Below are 26563 nucleotides of genomic sequence, written 5' to 3' on the forward strand. Positions count from 1 at the left end.
GTTTCCAATCCAACAGATGATATTCCTAGGTGAGGAGTCATTTGTCATGGAGGGGAGAACAGCTTTACCCTGATTCAGCACATTGAGGATCTGGCAGCTACTGCAGGTTAACATGGGAAATGCAGCATGAAACTCATAAATCTCTTCCTCTTCATCCCAGAGGGTATGATATACAGCATATAATATACAGCAGCTGCACATCGCTCTCCAAATCAACAACAACCTCATACAATCCACAGCTCTGAAAAACTTCATTTATGTAAATATGTATTTGGCACAAGTCTTTACAAAAACAGCAAAAATCATAAGTGTTCCTGTTCTCAAACTATGTTTTGTGCATGTGTTTGTGTTGGTTTCAAACAGCCCTGGGAACTCAACAGTGGGAAAATCAACACTACTTTTTCATATATGAATAGTTGTGCAGCTACTTGCAGCTACTGTCACATAAACGCGCATACAGGTAAACATTCAGTGTATTTGCTCAGAAACACACCAATACACAGAATCCAGAGAGCGAGGAGTTGAGAACACAGATGCGACTCTCTGTGCTTTATCCTGCAGAAGCACTTCGCAGTGTGGCAGGCTGAGCGAGAGAAGACTTGTGCTTTCGAGGGGGTTGAATTGCGCGAATCAGAGGCGCTGTCAGTTTTAGGAGAGGCCCATTAAGCCAGTTTCAGCAGCGCGCCAAAACACACAAACACACACATGAAAGGGAATTATTCAGGGCGCACCTCTCCCTTCTTTTATTATTTCTTTTTTTTTTTTTTCGGTCTCTGCTTTTATTAAACTTTGATTTGTCTCTAAGCTGCGCTCATTGTATAACCGCCTCCATTTTTAATGCTCATTGGGGCTGATGAAATGTGATGATGAAATGTAATGTTAATGAGAGGGAAGACGTGTGCGCGTGTGTGTGTTTACAGTAAATAAATTTATGCCGTGCGTGCGTGCGTCTGTGTGCGTGTCTGATTGTATCTGAGTGTTAAGACCTCCTTGTGTGTGTGTGTGTGTGTGCGCTCCATGCTAATAAGTCAAGGTTTTAGCATTAGCTCGCGGGCTGCTGCAGGATGCTACAGGGAGAGCAGAGCCTCCCTGCTTCCTCCCTCATGCTGTCAGGCCTGAGGCTCTTCACAACTTTCACACACACACCGTATCCTCCATGAAGCACACACAGTCATCCCTCTTTCACTCTTCCCACCTTCGCTTTAATGTTACGCCTTCCTTTTCCTCAACTTTACTTTCTTTCTTTCTTTCTTGGAGAACTTTCTGCTATCATCTGAAAGGAAGACAGCAGCCTGTGCATGGGAGGAGTTTAGTTGGGTTGTTGGGTGAGAGGTAGGGCTGAGTCAGCTTGTTAAATGTGCTGAGTTAGTTTTTACTTACAGATATTTGCAGCTGAAACACACAGAATTCCACAGGTGGTTGACTCTATTTGAATTTGCAACACTATTGTTGCTTTTGCTGCTGTTTTTGATGGATACCGAATACCGGTATTTTCTTCCACTATGATATGAATTTTTAATATACTGGTCTATTTGATTAAACAACATTTGGAATGTTGGACCACGAAACATTGTTTAAGATCGGACGGTGAAGATGGAAAGGTCCGAAAAATCGGCTGCATGAGAAGACTTGTGCCTAAAAAGAGGTGCCGGTGTCGGTTGCTTGTTTGTTTTTTTTGGATGACCTGACCCCTGACTAAAGCTGTCCCCTAAAGTGTCCCCATTTTTAGCGTTTTATGAATGAGAAAAAAAATGTTGCGCGTAGACTACAATTATTACGGTAGCTGGTCGTGCTGCTATTGACATTACAGACACAGCAGTTTAAATATGATAAATATGTCAAAATAAGTGTAACCGTAATTCTTGATGACATTTAATGAGATTTTTTTTTTATCTCTGAGCTGTAAATGTCCCGAGATTTCCACATTAGCACTCAGTGCTAACATGGGGCCATGCAAACCTGTTTTACTGCTAGTGTTGGATTATTCTACAATATTTACTCATCATCACAGTAAAAGTCCGTCCTTAGTCAATCTACTGGATTCTGAACCAGTAGAAAATGTTGTGAATACATGATTACGCATGAAAAAAATAAAAAAATAAAAAAATACCGTAATATACCATGATACCGTCAGAATTTAGAAAAATACGCGCTATATATTTTTGGTCATACTGCCCAGCCCTATATCAAATTTTAATTTCCTCCTCTCTAAGTGACTTAAATATTAAATAAATGTTAAATTTCTGAACAAACAACATGTGAACTGAATCTGTCTGAAGTTTACATGAAATTTAAGTTTTTATTAGTTGTCAAGATGAATTTTAAGTAGAAATAAAAACATTAGTGCTCTGAACTTAAAATAGCAGTTGAAATGAATTTAGTCAAATAAATGTGGAAATGTGAGTTCGTTTGACAAGATGAAAGGAGTTTTCTTCAGTGGATAATGAAACTGGATAATAAGCTCTTTAACTAATAGAATCAAGTGGACACAAAAAATGATTTTATTCATGTTGAGCTTACTCACATTTTCAAGGCAGCAGGTGAATTTTCGTTTCTTTTCTTTCGTTTTTACCGACTTGAAATGTTTTTCAGTGCAGCTCCGACGCTGGAACATTTTCAGATACGACTGCCAGTGTGAAGGCTAATACCGAGTTAATAGCGAGTGTCACAGAAAACAGATGAAAACAGAAAATCACCAAACAGAATGAGGGTTACAGGATATTTTAATGATGCGAAATTGCTTTTCATTTGTTGTTTTTCCTCCTAGTTGGCCATCTAATCTCCTTTCTCCTTGTTAGCTTTAATCATAAATATAAATTATCCCCTTTAATTAGCTCCTCTCAGTTAGTTGCCGCCCGTTTAATCGATACCGGTGAAAGTGAGCTGCAGCTGCCAACAGTGCTCCTAATAAATATCGGATATCACTCGTGCGTCGCGTCTCGTGCTGTCACTCTTGTTTTTATCTGCTGTGTGCTGCTGTCCCGTTAAATTTGCATCTCTGTGTGCGTATATTCCCCGAACGTGTCTGCAGTGTTTGAGTTGACTTTCTCGTGGCCCCCTTTTTTTTTTTGTCTTCTTTCCTCTTAAGTTTGTGTTTATTTTACTTTGCCTTTCTCAGTTCATTAATCATTAACATTTTCAGTCTCTTTGTTCCTCCCCTGCCTCTTTCTCATTACTTTTCTTTTCCATACGACATACGTTTTTCTTTCTCTCCCTCATCTCTTCCACTTTTTTTCTGCTCTCCTCTCCTTCTCTTTTAATCGCTTTTCTCCTCCATATTAATTGTGCCTCATTATATCCACCGTACTAAGGAGATTTTGGAAGTTAGCCTACGGTGGGTCTCTTTCTTTTTACTCTCAGGTGGACCAGGACTCATTATGGGAACCCAAATATCAGTTTAACCTAGTTAGAGCATTGGCAGACACTTATGCAGATATGGACACGTTATAATTATTCCCCTTTTACCCTCTTCCTTTACCATCTCCCTTTCTATTTTGCAGTCAAAGTCTGGACTGATTCCATCTAGCTGTCATGACTGAAGTGGAAAATTGTTCTTGGCTGTATCAGTTTATTTAATCGTATAAACTAACTTACACTCACCTGCCGGTTCATCGGGTACAGTAGTGAAAACAAATGCATCCTAATAAAACAATCCTGCACTAAATCCCGCGTTAGAACTGGTATGATGTTCAGTGTGGGAGCTGCTCAGCTCAGCGCAGCACCGACATCATGTAGTTCTGACGCTGCCATCGAATAGTAAGTGACAGCAGGGGAAAGATGAAAGACGCGGTTCACTGTGAAGAATAGCCTCACAACATGAGCTCCTGTTAAACTACTGTTCGGCGCATTTACTCCCGAAACTCGTCTTTCATCGTTCTTTCCGTAAAAAGTGAGCACAGCAGTTGTTTTCCTCTCAAGACAGTCTGATTAGATCACCGTAACGGTAACACAACGTTACCTTTTGTATGCGTTTCTTTTTTGTTTTTCAAGATTTCTGATCAATACTAAATGCAAACTCACTAGCCAATGTATTAATGAAAAACTACTGTATCCTAATAATAATCCTGAGCTAAATCCTCTTTCCTGACTGTCATAATGTTGGAAAGGTGGTAATTCAACTAGATCATAGGTCTTCAACATGGGGTCCGTGACCCCTAGAGGGTCCACAGATGCACTTCAGAGGGGTCACAAAATCGTTGGTTGATCAGCCTTTTTTTTTATATATTTTTTTTATTTTCGGCACACAAATTTAAATTTCTTTAAATACACGTTAACATTAATCCAACATATTTTACTGAAGGGATAAAGGATAGCTTAATATTAAATGCAAAATGATAAAATACTGTATATTTACAAATAGCACTATGCACAACACATACAAAGCTGAATTCAGCTCTCGGTTATTTGAAACAACTGCTGAAAACCCAAGCTGATGAGATCAGTTCTGTATTGAATTTCTAAGTCTTGCATAGCAATAAGTATTAATTAGCGTGTTCCGGTATTTAATTAATTTTGAAACAAGGTTCACAGTGACTTTGGATAATTTTAAGGTTTTAATTTAACATTTTTAATATTTAATTAAAATTAAATTACCACACAACTCAGCTACCACACCTTCATTCAAGGAGTGCCACATTATTTATAACAGCATTCAACAGGTTATGAACGGTACAGCCTCTTAAAGGTGCACATGGAGCTGCTAAGGAAGCATATTTACACGTTTTCCCGTAAAAACGTAAAGTTAAAGAGGCTTCCCTCCTCCCAATAGTCAATGTTTTTAAATAGTTTTCTCCTCTTCTGTCCTCCTCATCATAAATGCCTCATATTCTGTCTGGTTTGTTCAATAGTTTAGTCACTTTCTACATTACCTTGCGAGTCTGAAGTATTGAAAGTATCGATATTTTGCTTTGAGAATCGTTTTCAGAGCATAAAGACCTGGTAACACAAGTATCGATATTTCAGTATCGATGAACACGTCACTACGAGGAAGGAGAACAAATTTCTCGCTTCTCTCTGAGTAAGTAACAAGCTTTATCTGTGAAAGCTCACAGTCGTACAGGTCACTGTATCTGGACTTATAGAGTTTAATGACGGTGTTTCATCCACAAAGAGAGTTGGGGTTTTTATTGCAAACATCTGTGTGTGAAATGAATTTCCCCTTGAGAACAATTAAGACTAACTAACTAACTAACTACCTTTTTCTGAAACCGGCTGCACCCTGGATACCCTTGTGATTACACACAACAAAATCTCGCTCCGTTCCTCAACATCTTCAACTTCACCTGCAAAACCAGCATCATGTCTCTGTTCACTCACCTGGTTCGCATATACAGCTGTGCCTCTCCCACTGGTCGGAGCAGCGGCTGTGAGCCGGGCAAGGAGATGAGGCGCAGGGGTTGCCAACGCTGCACCCAGTCTCCACTTTGACAGTTTTGGACGGTTTGGGCAGGGCAGGGGAGTCCGGCCGCACACCCAACCGAATGCCCTGCACACGGAGAAGGAGAAGCTCTCATTCATTCGCGCTTTAAAATCACCTCATGTGGTAATATTTAATGCTCCCATGCACCCGCCGGTCAATAAACATTAAAAATGCAACGGCATCCATCCATCCTCACCTGTATGCATCCTCTTATCCCGTTCTGAACCTCTCCGGAGCCCAGCACTCCTCCCACGTGCAGATGTTTCACCTTCAAACCGTGAATCTCATTACCGACTATCACTGTTCCCTAATGGGGAGAGAAAGGTGGGGCAGATAAGGACAGGAAGGGCAAAGATTATTATTTTATTATTAATAGTAAGTGGAGATAATCTCAATGCCTGGACAAAAGTAAACAAGAGACATATTTTAAGATTATTTGACCACAAACAAGAAGATATGTGATTTGGAAACATCAGAAAAATTAGTTATGAAAGAATGAGCGTGACAGCAACGAGGGTTTTGGAAAATACCCCAGAATGAACATAAATATGGACAATGTGACAATATTTTCCCAGGGATACGGGCGGCGCCATCTTGCGAGTCTGGAGCCACGATATCGATGACACAACCACTCCAGAATCACTTGCGTTTTTGTTTAATTAATACTTGGCAAGGAATCTCACATGGGACTGCGTTACTGATAGTTGCCATTATGCCCCATCCTGTTTCTATAGACCCCTTCACGGTTTGTAAACAATGTGACTTAACTGGAGGCAAAACATCTCGACTAACATGAAGGAGGTGGAGCTTATGACCGATACTGCAGCCAGTCACCAGGGGGAGCTCTACTTGCTTTGGCGTTGCTTTTGAGGAGCAGAAAAATATTGGAAAATACTTTCCACTGTAGTGGTGAGGCTGGTGTCAGTCAAACAGGGATGAAGGTAAGGGAGCAGAAGTAAATCATAGCAATATTAATGTACAACCGCTGCACACAAGGTCAGCGTTCGCCTCATGGCGCTGACAGGAGTGTGAAGCAATGTTGACAGGCAACTTAGCTCACTACAGCCACGAAAAACAAAATCAATGAACCCAATTCAGCAGCAGTGGAAGATGCTAATACGTAGATACGTCTGATAGTAGCGGCACACACGCCAACCCCTTTCAGACTTAATTACCGTTTAATTATCTAACTGGCAGCTACACCACGTTTAGTAATTTCATATTTAAGGAACTGTTTTTCTGCACCATTTATTCAGTGCGCTACTCCGAAGAGCAGCCTGGTGACGAGAAGACGGCAGATAGTTTAAGAATGAAAAACACATCTCACTGTGAAATAACCGCAGATGGGAATAATACAGACTGTGCGTTATGTGTATGTTCCTTTCTGTGCTAACGTTACAGGATCAAACTAACATCATCCAGGAAAATATGACATGATAATAATCCATTGGAGATTAGGGAAAGGAGGATTAGAGGCCTAAAGTAAATATTTCAGTTTCTGATGCCATGCAGGGATATAGGGAAACCAATGTATGTTATAAGCATGTGAGTGTGTCTGAGAATGTATTGAAAGTGAGAGGGAAACATAGTGGGGTAAGACTGTCAATGACTGTTAAGATATGTCCCTCTAAAACCCCACATTAAGCTTCAAGGAGATGAAAAGCAGTAGGTTTAAATGCCATTTAATCATATATTTGTATGTAAACCAGGCATATATAAATCAGGCATAACATTATGACCACCTTCCTAATATTGTGCAGGTCTCCCTTTTATTACCTTATTGATTTAGTGAATCAGATATGATGAAAACTCAAACATTCACAGCCATGCTCGCGGGACAAATCGGGTTTGGATTCCAATTCGCTTCCCCTTAAAAACACCACCGTAACGATCCATTTTCATAAATGTCTGTCCTCATCGGCAGAGCGTTTATTTATCTCAACAGCCTCCACCGCGAGGCTCACACCGCGTTCATTACCTGATAGAGGCCAAAGTCGAGTCGCAGCGTGGCCACGTAGCGCGTCTCGCGGCCGCTGCGGACATCTCGCAGCTCCAGCTGGAGGTCGTGCCACCGGCCATCTGCCACTTGAACCTGGTCCAGCCGCAGTCGCACCGGCCTGGTCGAGCCGCGTGTCACCAGGAACACCAGCTGACCGTTCATCACCTGGGAGAGAAGGAGGGCGCACGTGAAAAACAGAAGAACGGGGAAAAACAACTTCAAGCAAAAAGGGAAGAAATGATGTACGTGTCTATCGTCGTGTGTTTGTGTGTGCGCGTCACAGTGTGAAATCTTCTTGGCTGCATTCCCGCTCAAGATTCTGCTGAATCAAAGCTCTGTTTGGATGCAGCGTTACAAATCTAGACTACGCAACAGCTATATAATTCTTAAACGTTTATGCCACTAAACGCTAAATACATCCATGTTAGCCGTGACTTCCGTAATCAGCGTGACTGATGCTGCTAACGCGTTTAGCGGCCCACGCTATATTTTACAAGCCACCTGCTGAGATCTGGCTTTAAATGTGCAGCGCTGATCTAAACCACAAGAGTCAAATGTTGACGGTACAAAAGAGGAATGAGATGAGAACCATTTATGTTTTAGCGCAAGTGCAGCTAAAGGCTTATTAGCTTCAGCCAGTGATGAAAGGAAGGAGAAAAGATCAAGTAGAATAGAAGAAGAGAGTCACCGCCAAACATCTCAATTGGAACAAGATTCCTTTAAGCACATTTTTTTGTATTCATACAGCACTTTTCTACCTATCGGCGCTCTACCTTGGTAACAGGGATCAAACCACTGCACCACATCAATGCACAAATGAGGAATGCACAATTAGCTTAGTCAAAGACTTATAAGCAAAAGTATTCCAATTAAGATAACTTGTACCAATATTAAAAAAAAAGAGGGTTGTACTGTATTCCAGTACTACTACAGTACTACGTAGATGAAAAACAGATATTCAAATAGAAATAAAAATAGAAATAGCGTGTGCCCACCTGGAACACCAGACTGGTGTACTGGCCGGCCTGGGCTTGCAGCAGCGTCCCCTCTCGCGCCCTGGTTCTGAACACTAGTCCGAGGTACCAGGGCGTGGAGATGGTCACGTCGTTCTTCAGGTCCCACCAGAGGGCGCTGTTACCCAGGAAGCGATGCACATGCGTCATCACTGAGAAAGATGGGGAGAGAAAAACAGTGCATTAAAAAAAAAATGAAATACCCACAACGGCCTTGAGATGTCACTGTTACTGATCCATTGGCCATAATACCTAATCCAATAAAAATTACGCTTTTTTTTTTTTTTTTTTACTTTACTGACAGCGCTGACAACGCTGTAACACAATTGCATAATTCACAATTTCGATGATTCGCACTAACATAAAGGCATAAACTGCTAGCCTGTATGCTAGCCCAAAATTTTTGAAGCCATACAATTTTTCGGGGGTAAAGTTGTTCAGGTACGTTTATCAATTCAAAAAAGGCATCTGACCAAGTACAATCCAAATATCCAGACATTTTCTAGCTCTGTCCATTTTATCCAGGACAGCCAGGTGTCCCAGAGTCTGACTACACCAGGCTAATGAAGATGATCCTTTAAAAAAGTAGGCAAAAGAAGGAAGTCATGCTCACAGGCACAAAATAAGTCTCCGAACTCATGTACGCTCGTCACTGAGACGTAATTTAATCCCACAAGCACGTTTGACCATATAATTTCCCCTTAGACCTGGACGTCTGGGTTGGAAATCAAGACGCGTCAGTCCTTATAAATGAGTGAAACCTGTCTAGAGTCCAGTTGTCGTAAAAAAAAATGTGAAGACAATCACTCAAGGTTTATCTTGGATCAGTAATATATAGGACATTAACAAGTAGCTGAGTTTTGTTTCATAAATCCGGTACGTTCAGCATTCACTTACACAACTAACCCCCCCATCCATGAACATATACATTCAACTTTTTTACAATGCTCACATATTCAAAAGCTTAAAATAGGAACAGCAAGAAAACAATTCTGCAGAGCGAAGAGTGCTCTGAACAATTATGTCACGACCAAAGTGATACGGTTAAAAGTTGACATTACTGTAATTATGTGACATTTTGGGAACACAGCAACACTTTTGTATTCTTTATTACTGCGGCTAGACCAATTAAATTTTTGATCTAACGTTATTGCTATTTTTTGCACGCACCCACTCGCCAGTTCATTAGATGCACTTGTGAAAACTCATACATTCTAATTCAACAAGGGGGTCGTTACGGGTCCCAGCAATTCAACTTTCTGTTGGACGTCACCCAAAGATGCTGCTTATAAAACTCCGTCTCCCCAACTACATGAAAGAGTGGCCTTAGGTCTTCAAGGAAAACTCAATCACAGTTGCCTTTGCTCCAATTTGTGCTTTAGTGCCATCGTGTTATGAATAAAAACTGAGTTATCACCAAGACGACTGGGGTCTATTAAGAGGATATTATTGCCTGCGTCTGCGTTGGCTACGAAACACAGAGAACAGACAAACTAACAACGGGTAAAATGAAACACTTTATATGTACACAAGGGCTAAGAGGGCAAAGGTGAGGCTACAGGGAGGAGCTCACAAGGTGAACCGATCATATAATCACAAAGGAGGGACAACACAGACAGGAAGTCAAACAGGAAACGAAACATCATGGGAGAATTACAAAATAAAAGCATGAAACACACTGAAAATCAAATGGAAGTAAACAAAAGCTGTTCAATGTTGACATTTTTGCACCTTATATGACATTGTGTAGAACATGTCATGTCACTTATTACCCGGGTACATGCAAATAGAAAAGAAATCTTGAAGCTATGTAGATATGGGTCCAAATTCTCAAAAACCTGTGACAAGTACTTTAGGGACAACATGAAACTTCGCTCACCGTGGCTGCAGTCTTTTCCTCCGTATCCCAGAGGACAGTCGCAGGAGAACGTCTCCCAGCTCACACTGCACGTCCCTCCATTCTGACAGGGGTTGGACTTACAGTAGGGGAGTTTGGCGCTGCAGCCTGCAAGAAGCAACAGAGATCACTGATGTTTTTTTTTTGTTTTTTTTTTATAAAGTAAACCTCACTAACATGGATCTACACAAATGCATTTTACTCTGAAATGGAAGCAGAGACCAAATAAACAACTGAAAAACATCATGGAATCAATATATAACAAAAAAATACATATTCTAAGGTTTGGACTCAAAGTATCATGGAATCAAAGTGATTTTTCAGAGAGTTCTTCCCAATTTTGCTGCACAAGTTTCCAAACAAGAGCCATATAGAGAATTTGTTATATATTACAAATCAGTGATCTTTTATGTTTTTAAGGACAACTAATCGGGTTAGTGACGCTGACCGGCGATCGTTCCATTGTTGGCAATGAATCCAGCGAGGTCCAGCGGCTTGTTGTCGATGTGCAGCTCTTTCATGCAGCCGATGAACTCCCTGGTGCCGAAGGGGAAGTTGTCGGGCACGTTGGGAACTCCGCCCAGAAACAGCGGACCCGTCAGGTCCAGGGACCTGAGGCACGGGAAGATAAAAGAGGAAGAGGAGTAAATAGTGTGAGGAGAGGAAGGGAGGTTAGGATTATCCCTCGAGGATGGAGAGGAGGAAAATGTAGGAAAATGAAAAGAGGGGATTTTTAAAAACCCTCAGATTAAGTGTGTCATCGGAAGTAAACGTCAAGAGGAACATGAGTCGGGGAATAAGAGCGGATGCTGAGGAGACATTAGATGAGGGTGTCATGTTTTTGAATGCGAGTGCTGCAAAAAAAAAAAAAAAAGAAGAGACAGACAGAGGGACAGATGAACAAATAGGAGATTATGTGTGAGCTACAACACATTTCTGGAGAGACAAGGCAGAGGTGGACTACAAGGCAGTTATGAAAGGAGATAGATGTTATCAGCAAACAGCGGAGTGGTTTGCAGGAAAAAAAAAAAAGGAGGACAAAAATCAGTGACAACAGAAGGGACACGTGGGTGCAGCTGGGGAGGCAGATGAACAAACAGGAGATTAAGTGTGAGTTACAGCAAATGTCAAGAGAACGAAAGAGAGCGTGACAAGTCAGACAGAAGACGGATTTAGAGGCAGAAATGTGGGAATGTGAGGAGTAAATATCAGTTTAGAGAGCAACATTATCCTTCTTTTTCTTTTTCTTATTTCATTGTGAGTTGAGTTTTCTCTTCCTGGATCGATTCGGTGGGAAAGCAATCAAGAGTCCCGGAGCCAAACAAACACGAGATTAAGTGCGAGTTAAAGCAAATATCAAAAGAGAAAAGTCATTAGGAGAGGATGTCAAGACGGAGTGAGAGGAGGCCGAGCCGAGAGCTAATGGGGAGGAGAGTGTGTTCGAGTGTCTGTGTGTGGCCTTCCTCTTTGATCGTCGTCTCTTCTCTCCTCTGAGCCGCACTCATCTCTGACAGAGCGGCGGCCGACGTGATTAGAGCCGACGGAGAGGAGGTCAGACATCAACGCTACGACAAGCTGCCTTTCTTATTGCCTATACTCTACTGCATATGTGTGTGTAAGAGTGTGTGTGGGGGGGGGATACACTTATTCCTAGTTCAAGGTCCATATCCAACAAACCAGTGCGTTTAAAACTTATGAACGTTTAGAGTCGTGAAGGTAAAGAATCCTGCAGAAAGAAGCGAACAACACAGAGAGACATGCGCTCACTTAACAGCTCATTAACGAGTGAAGACGAACGCACCCTAATACAACGGTCCCGCACAAAATCCTCCTTCACGACTTCTCTAATGTTCAGCTGATGTGGAAACAGCGTCATGAAGGTGGCGGTGATTCATCCGGATGATCATTTCGGAGGATTGTAGTGCTGTTAAACTGGATTAAATTACTTAATAAAGTGTTTCTGTTAATTAGCTTTTAGCTCGCTGACTATTACGGTACATAGGCGTCAAGAGAAAAGACAAAACACTGTTGAATCGACAGCTCTTTCGGTTATTTGAAGCTAATGCTCAATACCGTAGCCTTCACGAAGATAAGATTTAGTACAGAACTGAAAAATTGGATAAAGGACAATATGGACCTCGAATAAAGAATAGAAACTGAAATAGGGGGAAATTATTCAAAGGGAAGTAGATAAAAAGAGGAGAGTAATAGGGGCTATTATGATATCCTAATTAAGGCTAAATGTAATGAGAAATTATTAGAAAATATATATAATAAATGGAATATAGACCTAAACACGAAAGACACAGGGAGAAGATGGAAGGAATGCTTGTGACTGAAAACCTACGAATAATTCAATTCAAAGAAAGTGACAGAAATATATTAAAGCGGAGACAAAATACATTAATATGACAGTAACTCCTTAGATAAATGTTTAACGTGCGGTACACAAAGTGACTCCCTCACTCATGCCTTTTGGTAGCGCAGAAAAATGCGAGAAATGAGAACCAAAGATCCGCCTCTTTCAAAATATAGACAATATAAGATTTCCAATGGGATGGCAAATTATTTTCTCCTCAATGGTTTATGAGAAGTTCATTTTGCAAAACTGGAAAAATAAAGAAATCTTTAGAAAATTGGAAAAGTTCAATGAAATGTTACTTTAATATGGACGATGTCAGGAGACAGTTTGATGTTGGAATGAATGACCTGAATGTGTAAATGAGTCTATGTAAAGACATGATCTGGTCATATGCCTTGTGAGTTTGTGTTGTAAAAAAAATAATAATAAAGATTTAGTGCAGAACTCGTATATTACAATAATTACACTGGTGTACCTAATGTAGTGGCAAAACAGTGCATTTCCATGGGTTAGGAATGATCTGTTATATTATGGTGGTCATTTACAGTTTGTAGTTATTATTCATTTCTCACATAGAGGAAGTTGCGTCTCCAGCAGACGCTGGTGTCGACCTCCTCGCACACTCTCAGTTACTCTGAACTGTTCTAAAAACCAAAGATCCCCAAAGGTGACATGTGCAGTCGCTGGTGCACATAATCGCAGCTTTAATGTCTCTGTTCACTTAATTTAACTGATCCGAGCACTAAAGTATCAGAAATGGTGTGAATGGTTGAGACTTCGTCTGAGATCACGGTGTGTGGAGGAGGAAAAAGAAATGCGCAAAGGTCAAGATGAAACACTTGAAGCAACAGATGTATTAGACTGGCATGCTTTGGCTCATTGGGTCTGAAAAATTCAAATGAATAGAAAACAACTACAGACGTACACTGATCAAGCATAACATTATGACCACCTTCCTAATATCGTGTAGGTCTCCATTGTGTCTCCAAAACAGTTGGGACTCATCAGAGAATGGACATGGGCCCTATGAGGGTGTCCTGTGGTGTCTGGTAACACAATGTTGTTAGTGGGGGGGTCTTTGGGTCCTATGGGTTGAGGGGAGGAGACTCTGTGGATCATCTCACAGATACTTGATGAGTTTGGGATCTAGTGGATTTGGAGGCCAGGTCAACACCTTGTGCTGTTCTTCATGTTTTTTTGAGTTTTTTCTAAACCGTGTTTGTGTGTGTCTGTGTCAGGCTGCAATCCTGAGTCATTGGTAAATGGGGTGGGGGTGTCTGGTCTGGTCTACATGGGTGGTAAATGTCAAAGTAACATCTACATGAATGAATGCCAATTCCAAAAGTTTCCCAGCAGAAAACTGAATTGTCCCAAGATGGTCAGTGCTATTTACTTCATCTGGCAGTGGTCATAATGTTGTGGCTGATCGGGATAGCCACGCTGTCCCAGGTCACTCTGCATGATTTATCTTTTGAGACATCTATCAACCTCTGTAACAGCTGCCAGCTGGCTAGTGTGGACCTACACACATCGACCGGCTTTATTAGTTCTCTACTCTGGGAAAATTGACTTTGAGAATCTGTTAAGCCTCTGATCAGACACAGATTATGTTTAATGAAAGTTGTCTTTGCAAAGAAGCCGGTACATCCTGTGCAAACACCGCCCACAGCTCCAGGGTCAGCGTTTAATCACAGACTTTCAGTTGCTACACCGGACGTAAAGACAGATATATGAAGCAATTTTACTTCCAGGAACTTGTTTTTTTGTTTTATCACGTCACAAGCTCTTGTTCAGTCGTATTTATTCCATTAGCTGATCATAAATGTCAGGAGCGACAAATGATATGCTGCTTTAATAGCACTGGCTCACTCCAAGTCGTGTCAAAGATGAACCATTAGAGTATAACAATGCATTTCATGCTATGTTGAGCTTCATTTTCTCACAGAGGAAACAAGAAATTCAAAAGGTAAAGAGTTCACAGGGATGTGAAATGGACCTGATGTCTTTATGTAGAAGTTAAAAACTTCAGAAGTTATCAGAAAAGAGCAGCGAGAGACAGTAAATGTAGGGAAACAGCAGATGTGAAACAAACAAAGGTCAGGGAGCCAAACTGGGAACTCGAGGTTCATTATATAGATGCCATCAGTCTGACTCTGTCTGTAACAACACCACCCAGACACTAGTAAGCGCTGTTTCTAATTCTGATTTCTTCACGTCAAGTTGCTTTTTTTTTATACGCTATTTGACTGAAAACCTTCACAGACACTTTTTCCTCCGGTTCACTATCAACAATGGCAACTGAAACTTTTGCGGACATTTTGCTGAGATTTACCTCCTCAGTCAAACTTTCCTTGATCTTAAGTGATTCAAAATGATCAATTCGAAAATTGCGGAAATGGCGAAGCTGTCAGAAACACTAAAACGGAAATACTACGCTGTCGAGTGATGGCTACAGCAACTAAGGCACGCTAGAGACTTACCTTTTTAATTTGGCTTTTAATTGAATATTACCTATTTATTTAGTTATTTAATATTTACTTATTTATCTTTTTTGGTGTTTTTCTATGACCTTAAGTTTGATTCTATTTATTCATTTATTTTTCTCATTTTATGCTCTTAAGTCTTAGTGGTAAGCATTTAATTTTTAACTGTTCCTGTTCTAATGAATATTGTTTTTATTTATTTTGCATGATGAATGTTTAAGTTGTGTGTTTGTCTGTGCATCTTTAAGGTGTGTGTCTGTGTTAGAGAAGGGAGGTGGGGGTACAGATGGGATTATTATATACAGCACTTTGTGCTACATTTTGTATGAAAAGTGCTTTACAAATAAAGATTAATCCACTGATTGATTGATGGATTGAACTAATGACTAAAACTGCTGCAAAAGTAAAAGTAATAAGCAGTGGGAGATGTTTCCATTTCTAAATATCCTGCTCAACACCAAATAAATAATAGTAAATGGATTATTGCAAGTTTCTTTGCAAACGGATAATTTGACAGTCTCCATGAACCGTATACACCTTTAGTAACAATTTAGTGAATTCTGCAGTTCTCCAGGCTCTTTTGAGATTTCATTGTGGGACTTGTTTCAGCCTGATACAGAAATAAAAACAACACCTCTGCACCCAACTTGATTATATTGTTATGAAGTTCAATTCAACACTCAGGTGACAGGCTCTGGGTTAACGCTGCAGGCCTACAGTCCTAATGCAACTACTAGAAGAGTTCTCATGATTTTCGGGATATATTCTTCCAGTTACGTGACACTTTCCACTCTTCAGATAATAAACAATTAAACCCAGAGAGAGAAATAAAAATAGAGAGCTGGAGGAAAGAAAGAAAACTCACTTCTTGCTGCTGGTCTGTTTGCCCTGCGCAGCACAGCTATAGTTTCCGAGCTGCGTGCCGAAGCGAAGCGACAGGGACGTATCGCAGTCGTCGACGCTCACCACGGCAATCTTCTCGTCCGACGGACCCTGGGCTTCACCGCTCATGCTGCGCTTGGGCTGAACGCACACACGAGATTGAATGCGGAGTTCAAAACAGAAAACAAAGAAACACACCATGACACCAGTCAGCATGCAAGAAAAGAAAACACTGCAGCATTTACTTTTACCACTGCAGTCAGATAGTAGCAGATAGGTATTTGCACTACTATCAAATTTGTTAGGAAAGAAAGGGGGAAAATTTGAGTTAGTATGACAAGAGGCAAACACCGCAAGTGGGTAAGAGAACACACAAAAAAATCAGAGAGACGGCACATTCACTCTCCACTTTATCTGCTGGTGAAAAGAAAAAAAATAAACAAGAGCAAAGAGAGACAGGAGTGAAGGAAGTGTATGTGCACTCTGACACACACTCATACTCACATAGCGTATAGCCGGCTGAGGAAAATGAAAGGAGAAATGAAGAAAATTAAAGGAGATGCGCGGCGAATGAAACGGTGACAGGCGAACGCCCACGCGATCACACACACACAAACTCTCAGCTCAAACTGCTCTGTCAGCACAAAGGCTATTAAAAGTTTTCCACCGACGCCTTCCGAAGCAAAAATAATAGCGAGTACAAACGCACAGCAACATCACAGAAACGCTTCAGGAGATTAAAAAGACAATGGTTAAATGTACGATGAAACATGAGATGAGGATAAAGATGTTGAGAGAGAGAGATCTGAACCCACCTTGTTGTAGTAGTGGATGTGAACCGTGTGCCAGTTTCCATCGCTCACGCCGCCCGGCAAGAAGGGGCTAACCTGAGTGGATGATTCACCTGCAGGAAAATGCTGGTAGTTAATTTCATAGGTTTATAATGAATGATTTTACACATACATGTATAAAAACTAGGGGTGGGAAAAAAATATCGATATGGCAAAATATCGTGATATTTTTTCTCCTGATACAGTATCAATTTTGAATATCTTCACATCCGACAGAAAAAGTATTGGTGGAGGTGCGTCTCAAAACATGACTTTTTCTGTACAAGAGCAGTAAATTGGAAATAGATCATTTTATCACTGTCATCTGATGGACATACATACAACATGTATTTTAACGTGTATTTAACATTTCTCAGTGAACAAATGTAGAACATTGCAATATATGGCAATATCATAATATCGCAATAATGTATCGTATCGTTACTCAAGTATCGTGATACGTATTGTATTGTGAAGTGTTTCGCCAATTTAGCACCACTAAAAAAACTATAAGACGTTATGTTGTATTATGGACTTTAAAATGCTTATATTCTTCCATTTCATTGCATTCATCTGCATGTAACCATCTTGCCTTTCATGTTTTAATGTTCACTAGATGTTTGACCAGTGTCAGAAAGGTGGTAATTCAGCAAATGACCTTTCTGGAGGATGTAGTTTGTGTTGTTGCTAAACTAAATAGGACTGATGGTTATTTAGCTTCGCCCCTTGACTAACACAATACAATTCAATAGTTCCAGAAACCACAGCCTCCAAAATGAAATGAAGTTGAATCAACATCTCTCTGAGTTATTTTAAACTAATGTTGGAGACCAGAACCTTCATGAATATGAGGTACAATGCAGGACTGTTATATTAGGATGTATGTTAGGGCTTATATTTAGACGAGTGAGTGTATCCTGGTGTTTAAAGTCATTAATCTTCGCGAGGGCTGTGACTGACAGCATCCTACAGGTTACTTCCATTTCTGTTCAAAGTGTTTGTTATAGTTATCCATTTCTACATGAGTGCATAAAACAACTATTGGCACCAACAGTTTTATGCCCCTGGGGTTTCAAGCTCCGGGTTACACAGGCAAAATTTCCAATAAGATCTGACGAGCCGTGTACACAACTTCCCAGATCCTAACTACAAGTTACAACAGTAACTATAACCAAATTTAACCTAATCAACACAATTAAAATAAAATAATGACACTGGTGGTTGTTCAAGTCTACCCCAAAGACCTCATTCCACTCAACCCAATCCATGTCCAATTATAATCCACTTCCTATAATCTGGTCAGGTCAGACCCTGAACCTAAACAAAGTGTCTCTCAGTAAGAAACGACCTCTGAGAGATGTCCTTGCGGGAATGTAAATTGCCAGCCTAAGAGACACGGATACAGACACACACAGAGTACCTGTGGAATACTTGAACACCACTTGTCCTTCTTGGATCTCCAAAGCGATGAAGTCGTGTTTCTCATTGAAGCGTCCGTTGTAGAAGAGAAGGCCGCTGTTCTCCAGGGTGGCAAATCTAGAAACACAAACACAATACATGTTAGTGAGGAATATCATGTACGCAGTATAAGTAGTATATATTGTGTATACAGTACAAAATACACAGATCAGCCACAACATCATGACCACTCAGAGGAGACGTAAATAACATCTTGTGAGAAATTCAGTGTTTTGCTGGCATTCATGTGGATGCGACTTATAATGTTTACCACCCACCATGACCAGCCCAAGGCGTTGACCTGGCCTCCAAGTTCACTAGATCCCAAACTGATTAAGTATCTGTGGGATGATCCACAGAGGCCCCTCCACTTAATCCATAGGACCCAAAGACTCCCACAAAAAAAACATTGTGTTACCAGACACTACAGGACAACATCAGAACGTCTGTGTCCATTCTCTGATGAGTCCCAACTGTTTTAGAGGCACAAGGGAGACCTACACAATATTAAGAAGGTGGTCATAATGTTATTACAGAATGGTTTTTATGCAAATATAAGATTAGATGGCATTTAAACCAACCGCTTTTTATCTCCTTGAAGTTTAATCTGGGGTTTAATGGGGAGACATTTTAACAGCCATTAACAGTATTACCCTACTATGTTTTCCCAAGAAAGGTAGTACATATAGCTTGGATATTTTCAGATGAGATTTTTAGCCCTCTGTTTGGTTAATGCAACCATTGCTGGTATGGCATTCAATGCAAAGCCTAATTTCCCCGGGGAAAAGAAACTATAACTGCTGCAGACTCCTGTTTAGTTGGGAAGAGTCATACAGCAGATTATTTTCTACAGTACAGAAAACAAGCACTAACTCTTGGCAACAAGATGCATTTTTTTTTCCAACTGCAGAAGCATCGTACTACGTTGTTTTATTTTCATCGCTCACACATATTCCTGCAAATTCTTAATGCAGTTGATACCTGCCATACATCTGTCAGGAAATGTGAATTCAGGTCTCCTCTCCCTGCAGTAAAACTGGATATAATCCAAATGTAGAGATTTGAAAATAAATCCATAAGTCTGCAGAAGTAAGAGGTCACATTCAGCTACAGAACAGCAACCCTGGACTTCCAAGGTTATGCATTTCTGCTTTATGACCTGCTTGAAGACGAATATTCCTACCTATTCCTATTTCACTGAGTTATGAATATGTGCATTTTACATTCTGGGCTTAAATACCAACCAAAAATCAATGTGACCATACCGAGAGACACAGAATACAACGACAACAGGAGAGTATTTTATCACGAGTTCAATCAACCTTATACTTCTGTTATCCGATAATACCACCACTGTCTTAAAATAAACCTGGGGCTATTTAATAGCAGACATGTATCTTGCTGTTGTTCCAAAAGTCACTGAACAGCACTGTAGTAGAACGCAGACTGAATGAATACAAGCCAAAGGAAAGAGCTGAAAAATAGTGCTGACAATGTTACAGAAATGCATTATTTGCCTACAAATAAGTAAGAGGTAGGGATAGGCAATATACCGGTTCATACTGGTATTTTTTTCTATTTTTTATTATGATATGCATTTTTAATATAACGGCACACTGGTGAATTTTATTACACAGCGTCATTCAGGTATCTTTCACACTTGCTTATTTACAGTGTACTCAAGCACATATCAGCCTGGAGTCTAGTACATCTGGTAAATGGGAACATTGTGTAACACAGTTTTAATTTGGTCTTCAGATGAAAATGCTTGTTAGTCACATTTCACTATTTTTTATCTTCTTGTCAACTTCTAATTACTACATTTAGTCATTGACTCAAACTTCAACCAGCAACATTAATTTTAGACATTCTCTTTAGGCAAACTACTAATCAAGATTTTTCTCACGTTGGACCAATTTAATCAAGCTTCTCCTGAGGAACGCTGCACTGTGAGACGCTGTTTCAGACTGGACCATTGTCAGTGTAGTGCTTCCAAACACGCATGGTGCGACTGCATCACTGTGAGACACATATAGTCTGAATATATGGAAGAACTTGTGCCAAAAACCTCCTTAGCTGCAAACATGTCTTGGAATGTATGAAATTAAGGTCAGAGCCTCCACATCAGCAGGCAGTGCTAACATGGGGCCATGCAAACCTGTTATACTACTAGTGTGGGATTATTATTATTCAATATTTATTCATCATGACGGTAAAACAGTCCATAATTAGTGAATCTACTGCATGAATCTCTCTCGGCCAGTAGAAAATATTGTGGAACACCTGACTATGCATGAAAAATAAATAAATACTGTGATATACCGAGATACTGTCAGGATTGTTGGTCATACCTCCTAGCCCTAGTAAGAGGTGACTATTTTTCCGTAAGCACCAAACCACATGAAGGAATATTTTGAATTTATTTTTATTTTTAACACATTCCAAACTTGAACTACACAACCAAGCTTCTTTCACATTCCTAGAACAGAGGAATAATACCTACCATACTTCCACAAGGACAATTAAACTGAAACCTTCTTAACGAAAAACGATTTTTTTTTTTTTCATGTGGGAGAAATGTTTCTTATCTGCAAATCAGTCCCAGTAGACAGGATGCTAAATAAAACACTGATGTCAGAGGAAGGAGGCTGACGCTCAAGCAAAGTAAGATCTCTCTGTGGTTGGGCACTATTGAGTTTGTCACATATACATTATCCATATCTCTATACAGTCTATGGTTTGTCATAATCATAATAATTGACAAACAGAAATAGGCAGAAGTTATTAGACATTATGCATATCACTGTCTTGAAAAGGAATGGAGCCACGTACAATAAGGACACAGCAATGCAATCAGTCTCTCAACCTTTTCTCAAGGACAGTTAGAAACTTGTTCTCAGGTGTCCTTGTCGTTACCGTAGCACCTTGCTTGTATATTGTCCGTATACACAATATATTTTGTGGTTGTCTATTGGGAAAGAGGTGGAAGCAGCAGAAATAGAAACCACAGATAACAGCATCAATCCCATATAAGAAATGGCAACAAAATCATCAATCTCCTTTGTAAGACCAAAACCCTTCCATCACACTTCATTCCTTGTTGCCATCACTGCCAATGTCAGTGAAACATGTTGTGTGGCGTTACCCACCAACAATGATCATTTGGTTACAATACCCTGACCTCAATGTCTCATAGCAACCGGACCACGGTGGCCCACATCCATCAGCCCAGCAACGACCCCATGGGCACATCACCTTAGCAACTGTGATTAGGCGACATCACCCATGGCAACTGTCCCTGTGTTAACCCTGCCCGACCACTCTTAAGGACCACTTCTGCACACTCCCATAGACAACCACTCAGTGTGTGAAGAGGCGAAGGAGTAGAGATGATGGCAGAGGACAAACAAGACAAAGGAGGCAGTCAGCGATCTGTGCTGTAATTGATTAGTCCTAGCTACAACATGTAAAATGAAACCCAGCAAGTTTAGGAGCCATTTAAAGGCTGTTTTTTTAGGTCAAATAAAGAATACTGCAAATTCTGAGAAGGCTAAAGATGCACAAGTGTTCACCCAAGTAGCTACTCCAGAAGTAAATGATTGGTGGGGAATTGGAGTTTAAAAAAGGAACGTCTGTGAGTGGTGCCCACCAGAAACTTACATGATTAGTGTCTGTTAACCACCTGACACTTGTGATCCGCAAGTGTAATAATTAGTTTTCCTTCCCCAATTAATGGTACTCTAATGACGCGTAGGTGGCCAGCAAGTTTTTGGAGACAGATTTTAAGACGTTTCCATTAAAATCCCACCTCTCACCAGTCACTTCAAACTGAACAAGCTACTTGGATGAAATGCCACCAAGGAACCCAACAAGTTGGGTATTTGAACTTGATGCACATCATGCTAATCTTCACAGAATGAGCACGAAGTCACGGTTCTTGCAAGACAAGAACACTGAGAGGAAAGAGAGATAGCAAAGGAGATGTTACTGAGAGTAGTAAACTGACAGATGAAAGAGGAGCGAGAACAGAAACCGCACTTCTTGCTGGAGAGAGGTTGAGGCGGCAGAGAGAGATACCATGAATAATAGGATCGATCTCAGATGGAGATGAAATAACTAGATTAAAGCAAAGAGGAGAGAGACTCGGTAACAGCCAGAGAACTGAGAATCAAAGAGGTGTGGTTATGGATCTCTGTCTGTGTGAGGCTGGATGACAAGAGGTGGGAACTGATAGGAACAGGGGAAGGAGTTGCAACCGCAAAAAAAAAAATAAAAAATCGAAGAAGAAGTGATCCAAAGATCCAAAGTCACTCTACTTACGTTAACGAGAAGGAGAGGTGAAATCTCTGCCTGAGGCCCCGGAACATGACAAAGGACTTTGGTGGGAAGGACCGAGCGGTGACGGTGCAGTACGGTCTCTCGTAGCCTCCTGCGGGGCACTCACATCTGAAACCCCCACCTGAAAGCTCCCGACAGGTCCCTCCGTTACGACACACACCTGGAACACACCTGCCCTGCCGCCGGTCAAACTCACACCGGTCCCCTGAAAGGAAAAAGAAAGAAACCACCGTTAGTTCAATTTCTTAACGTGAAAGGCTTGAAATTGTCTCAATCTGTAACACAGTGATTCAGAGCTGGTTTGCATTTCAGTCACACTGTAAACTCACATCAACCAGACAATATATGCAAATGAGTCCTTGATTAGATGGAGGGAGCAGCAGGAGGCCGACTCCATAAGAGCGTAAGAGCAACGGTTGTCCAGCATTGAAATCCACCATCCCAGAATGTAAAAATCAAAAAAATTACAGTCAAGTTTCCACCTGAACGCAATACAACTCTAAATATATAGTATCGACAAGTGTATATGCAGGACAAGAGGGGGGAAAAAACGCTTTCCTCCTGACTTCAATTCTGTTCCTTCAGTGTGGAAAACAAAAACAACAAGAACAAATCTGCAGACGAGAATAAACACAGATTTGGCTGCCAGTCAAACAAGCGTCGGTCTAGAGCGTCTCGAGAGGCAGAAACACCCACACAACTGACACTCTCGTACATACACAATCAGCCACATAAAAAGGTCTGGAGGAATGCGCATTCGCTTGGTTCGATTTTCACCTTTCCCTGAGCATGTTTGGACGCACGCATTGTCTGACATTTGGTAAGAGCATGCAAAAAAAAAAAAAAAAACAAAGCAAAAACATAAAAATAAAATACACCCACACTGTGCCCTCCACATAACCAGGGCAGACGGGGTTTTAAAGTAGCCTGAAGACAGACGGCTCCTCACGGACCCACTTTACAACCTGCTGACGACTCCTACAGACGCGAACCCAAAATGCAAACACATCAATAATAAATGCTCTCATATTTACTTTCTTTCGAGCCTCTCTCTTCCTCCTCACCCTCTCTTTCCAGCAAAAATGACCCAACGATGTTAGTATTCCATAAAAAAATTGCCCCCCGCGACTCAAAGCAACACATTTTGTTTGTCCTGCTTTTAGATGCCAGAGTAGCTACTGGCAGAGTCCATTCTTATGGTTATCTTTGAGGCATTTATTGACATAATGCATTCCCTAGCCTTCACCCTCAAACATCCCCAGAAAGAAATGAGGGCCGGCCAAAATGTCCCCACTTCAATGGTAACTGGTGTGTGGTCCTCAAACTGATAGCTGTGCAAGAACACACAAGGCATACCACGCGAGTCAATACCAGTCTTCAACCTTCCTTACCGTCATTTGGAAACAAATACTATCTGACACACAGACGAGCTCTCGCGCACCACCAAAAAAAAAAGCAGACAGTTGACGGTGAGTCATGACCGCACAAACAAACGCACAACAGCGCACGAGACGTAACGCAGAGAGACACTCTGACAGAGAAGCTGTAAAAAGACACAGTCAGGTTTGATACGCGCAATGATACTGATGATCTGTGACGGCGCATTCAACACAACCCCAAGGCCTAGTATGATATATACCCACTTGCCAGTTCATTAGGTACACTAGTGAAAACTTTCAATAACAGTTCTGCACTAAATCTTTTGTGTTGGTTGATCTGTGTTTTCATTTTCAAAACTATGTTTTGTGGTGGACGAACAAATGTTAATTTTAGTCAGTTGGCTAGGCTAAATTATACTTTATGGTTTAATTCAGGGGTCTTCAATGTTTTTCAGGCCAAGGACCCAAAACTGATGGAGAGATTCAGTAGAGACCCCCTACCTACTGTTATATGTATATATACTATTTAAAAACTACCGTATTATTATCATTTTGCATTTAATATTAAACTATCCTTTATCCCTTTACTAAAAAATGTTGGATTCATGTTAATGTGTATTGAAAGAAATTTAAATTTGTGGACTAAAATTAAAAAATATATATATATATATAAAAATGTCTAATCAACCAAAGATTGTGCACCCCGCCCTGCAGTGCCCCCGCAGCCTGGGGGTCACTGACCCCCTGTTGAAGAGCTATGGTTTAATTCAATCCGGTTTCAAAGCACCACAAACTACATCCTCCAAAATGATCAGTGGCTAGTTATTTCTGATGCTGTTTAACGCTAGAACAGTCATGAGGGAGGATTTAAAACTGTTATATCAGAATGTATGTAACTAGTGTAGCTAATGAAGTGGTAAGCGAGTGTAGTTTGGTCTCCTGCTGTGCACTACCACACTAGATTCTCCTCTATTAAATGTCCTCGGCACTAATCAATTTCCTCTCTTGTTAAACTCGTGGTGTGAGCTTTGTAGATTTCCAAAGTCTGAAAACAGTCATCTTATGATGCTGAAGTTACCTCCATTAAGTCTTCTCAGTTTAGTCACGCGCTTGTTGTTGTACCCTCGTGTCTTCAAGCGTTTTGGGTTCAGCTCCACGTACATCTCAGAGTTTTGTCTATGGCATGTTTTTTTTTTTTTTTCCTTTTTTGTGGATTACCCTGCCTCTACCCCGCAGCGCTTTTTGTCCCTGATGTTGTATGTTTTCATTAAGGTTCTCTGGTTTCCTGCTCCTGCCTTCTGTTGTGTTTGCATTTGTGTCCGAGCAACTCACTACCTATCACAACAATGAATGAGGATTTAGTGCAGGACTCTTATTTTAGAATTAGCAGTGTGCCTAATGAACTGGTAAGTGCATAGGTGTATAAGACATTAGCACATTTAGAGCTTTTATAAAAATTATGTTATTGCGAATTCCTTTTAACTGCATTAATTTTTTTAACACAGCAACTGTAATTTGGGAAATCAGGAAAAGATCAAAGTAGCAAGAACCATGCAATTAATTGCAATGAAATATTTTAATCTATCGACAGCCTCAATAAGATCTTAAAATATACACTGCTTGATAAAGCCTCCCCGCCTTTGTTTGTCCATCTATCCTCGTCCATCAAGACTTTATTTCTCAAACTGACTCCTGTTCACACTCACTTTATTCACATTAGAATATCTTCCTGTCATTCACTCACTTTGCCACAGTCAAACGTGTCCATCTTACTTTTATTCGACCCTTTACCCAACACCAACTCCATGCACAGACCCCGGGGCAGGTGATATTTGCCATTTTAGGCTGACAAATATACTCTCTCACACCACTAAATCACCCCGGGGACACAAACACACACACACACACACACACACACACACACACACGGGGCATCCAGTCAAACACTCAGCACATCTTACAATGGCCCAAGGACATTCGAATTATCACATCTGTCCGTCCTTGTTTAGCTTCCCCTCATTCCCTGCCCTCTCTCACATTAAACGTATACTTATGCATCAAGTGCTCACAACCGGGAACCAATTAAACTGAGAAACCACACACACACAGATACACTAACACACACACACATACACGTATCTGTAACTCTGCACCATTGTTCACGTCTTTGTCTGTTGCACCCACTCATGCGCACAGACCTTCTCATTAATATTAAAATAAATAAACAGACATTAATACTCATGAATTATGCGCGGGGTGAGATTTAAACACATACACACATGCAGGTATGATGTAGACATCCATTCATGGTCGAGGGCGGCAGGAATAAAATACATGAAAACATAGAAATACAGACAAAAAAAAAAAAATCACAGCAACAACAGACTCGCAAATCCCAGAATAAGTGCAGCTAATTGCAGGAGGTCGGGCAGACGCGACTCGACCATCAGCTTTTCATTCCCGTCTTTTAGCCCAGACGGTGTGAAGGTGTCCACTTCACCGA

At 40.8% G+C, this 26563-nt stretch overlaps 1 protein-coding gene across 4 annotated transcripts in view; it reads right to left on the bottom strand.

The window, feature by feature from the left end:
• celsr3 (cadherin, EGF LAG seven-pass G-type receptor 3) overlaps positions 1 to 26563 on the bottom strand; it is a 117763-nt gene that overhangs the window by 49411 nt on the left and 41789 nt on the right. For 3 of the 4 annotated variants that reach the window (XM_047595123.1, XM_047595871.1, XM_047593457.1), the window contains exons 4-14: positions 22664 to 22886; positions 18306 to 18421; positions 16871 to 16959; positions 16560 to 16574; positions 16039 to 16196; positions 10777 to 10940; positions 10311 to 10436; positions 8414 to 8583; positions 7398 to 7583; positions 5616 to 5726; positions 5317 to 5485 (exon numbers count right to left, since the gene is read on the bottom strand). In XM_047595123.1, coding sequence (XP_047451079.1) covers positions 5317 to 5485; positions 5616 to 5726; positions 7398 to 7583; positions 8414 to 8583; positions 10311 to 10436; positions 10777 to 10940; positions 16039 to 16196; positions 16560 to 16574; positions 16871 to 16959; positions 18306 to 18421; positions 22664 to 22886 — 1527 coding nt within the window. The remainder of the gene's footprint in view (positions 1 to 5316; positions 5486 to 5615; positions 5727 to 7397; positions 7584 to 8413; positions 8584 to 10310; positions 10437 to 10776; positions 10941 to 16038; positions 16197 to 16559; positions 16575 to 16870; positions 16960 to 18305; positions 18422 to 22663; positions 22887 to 26563) is intronic. The other variant, XM_047594330.1, reaches the window with a different exon arrangement.

This window comes from Mugil cephalus, chromosome 1 (assembly GCF_022458985.1).
Source record: "Mugil cephalus isolate CIBA_MC_2020 chromosome 1, CIBA_Mcephalus_1.1, whole genome shotgun sequence".
Taxonomy (NCBI): domain Eukaryota; kingdom Metazoa; phylum Chordata; class Actinopteri; order Mugiliformes; family Mugilidae; genus Mugil; species Mugil cephalus.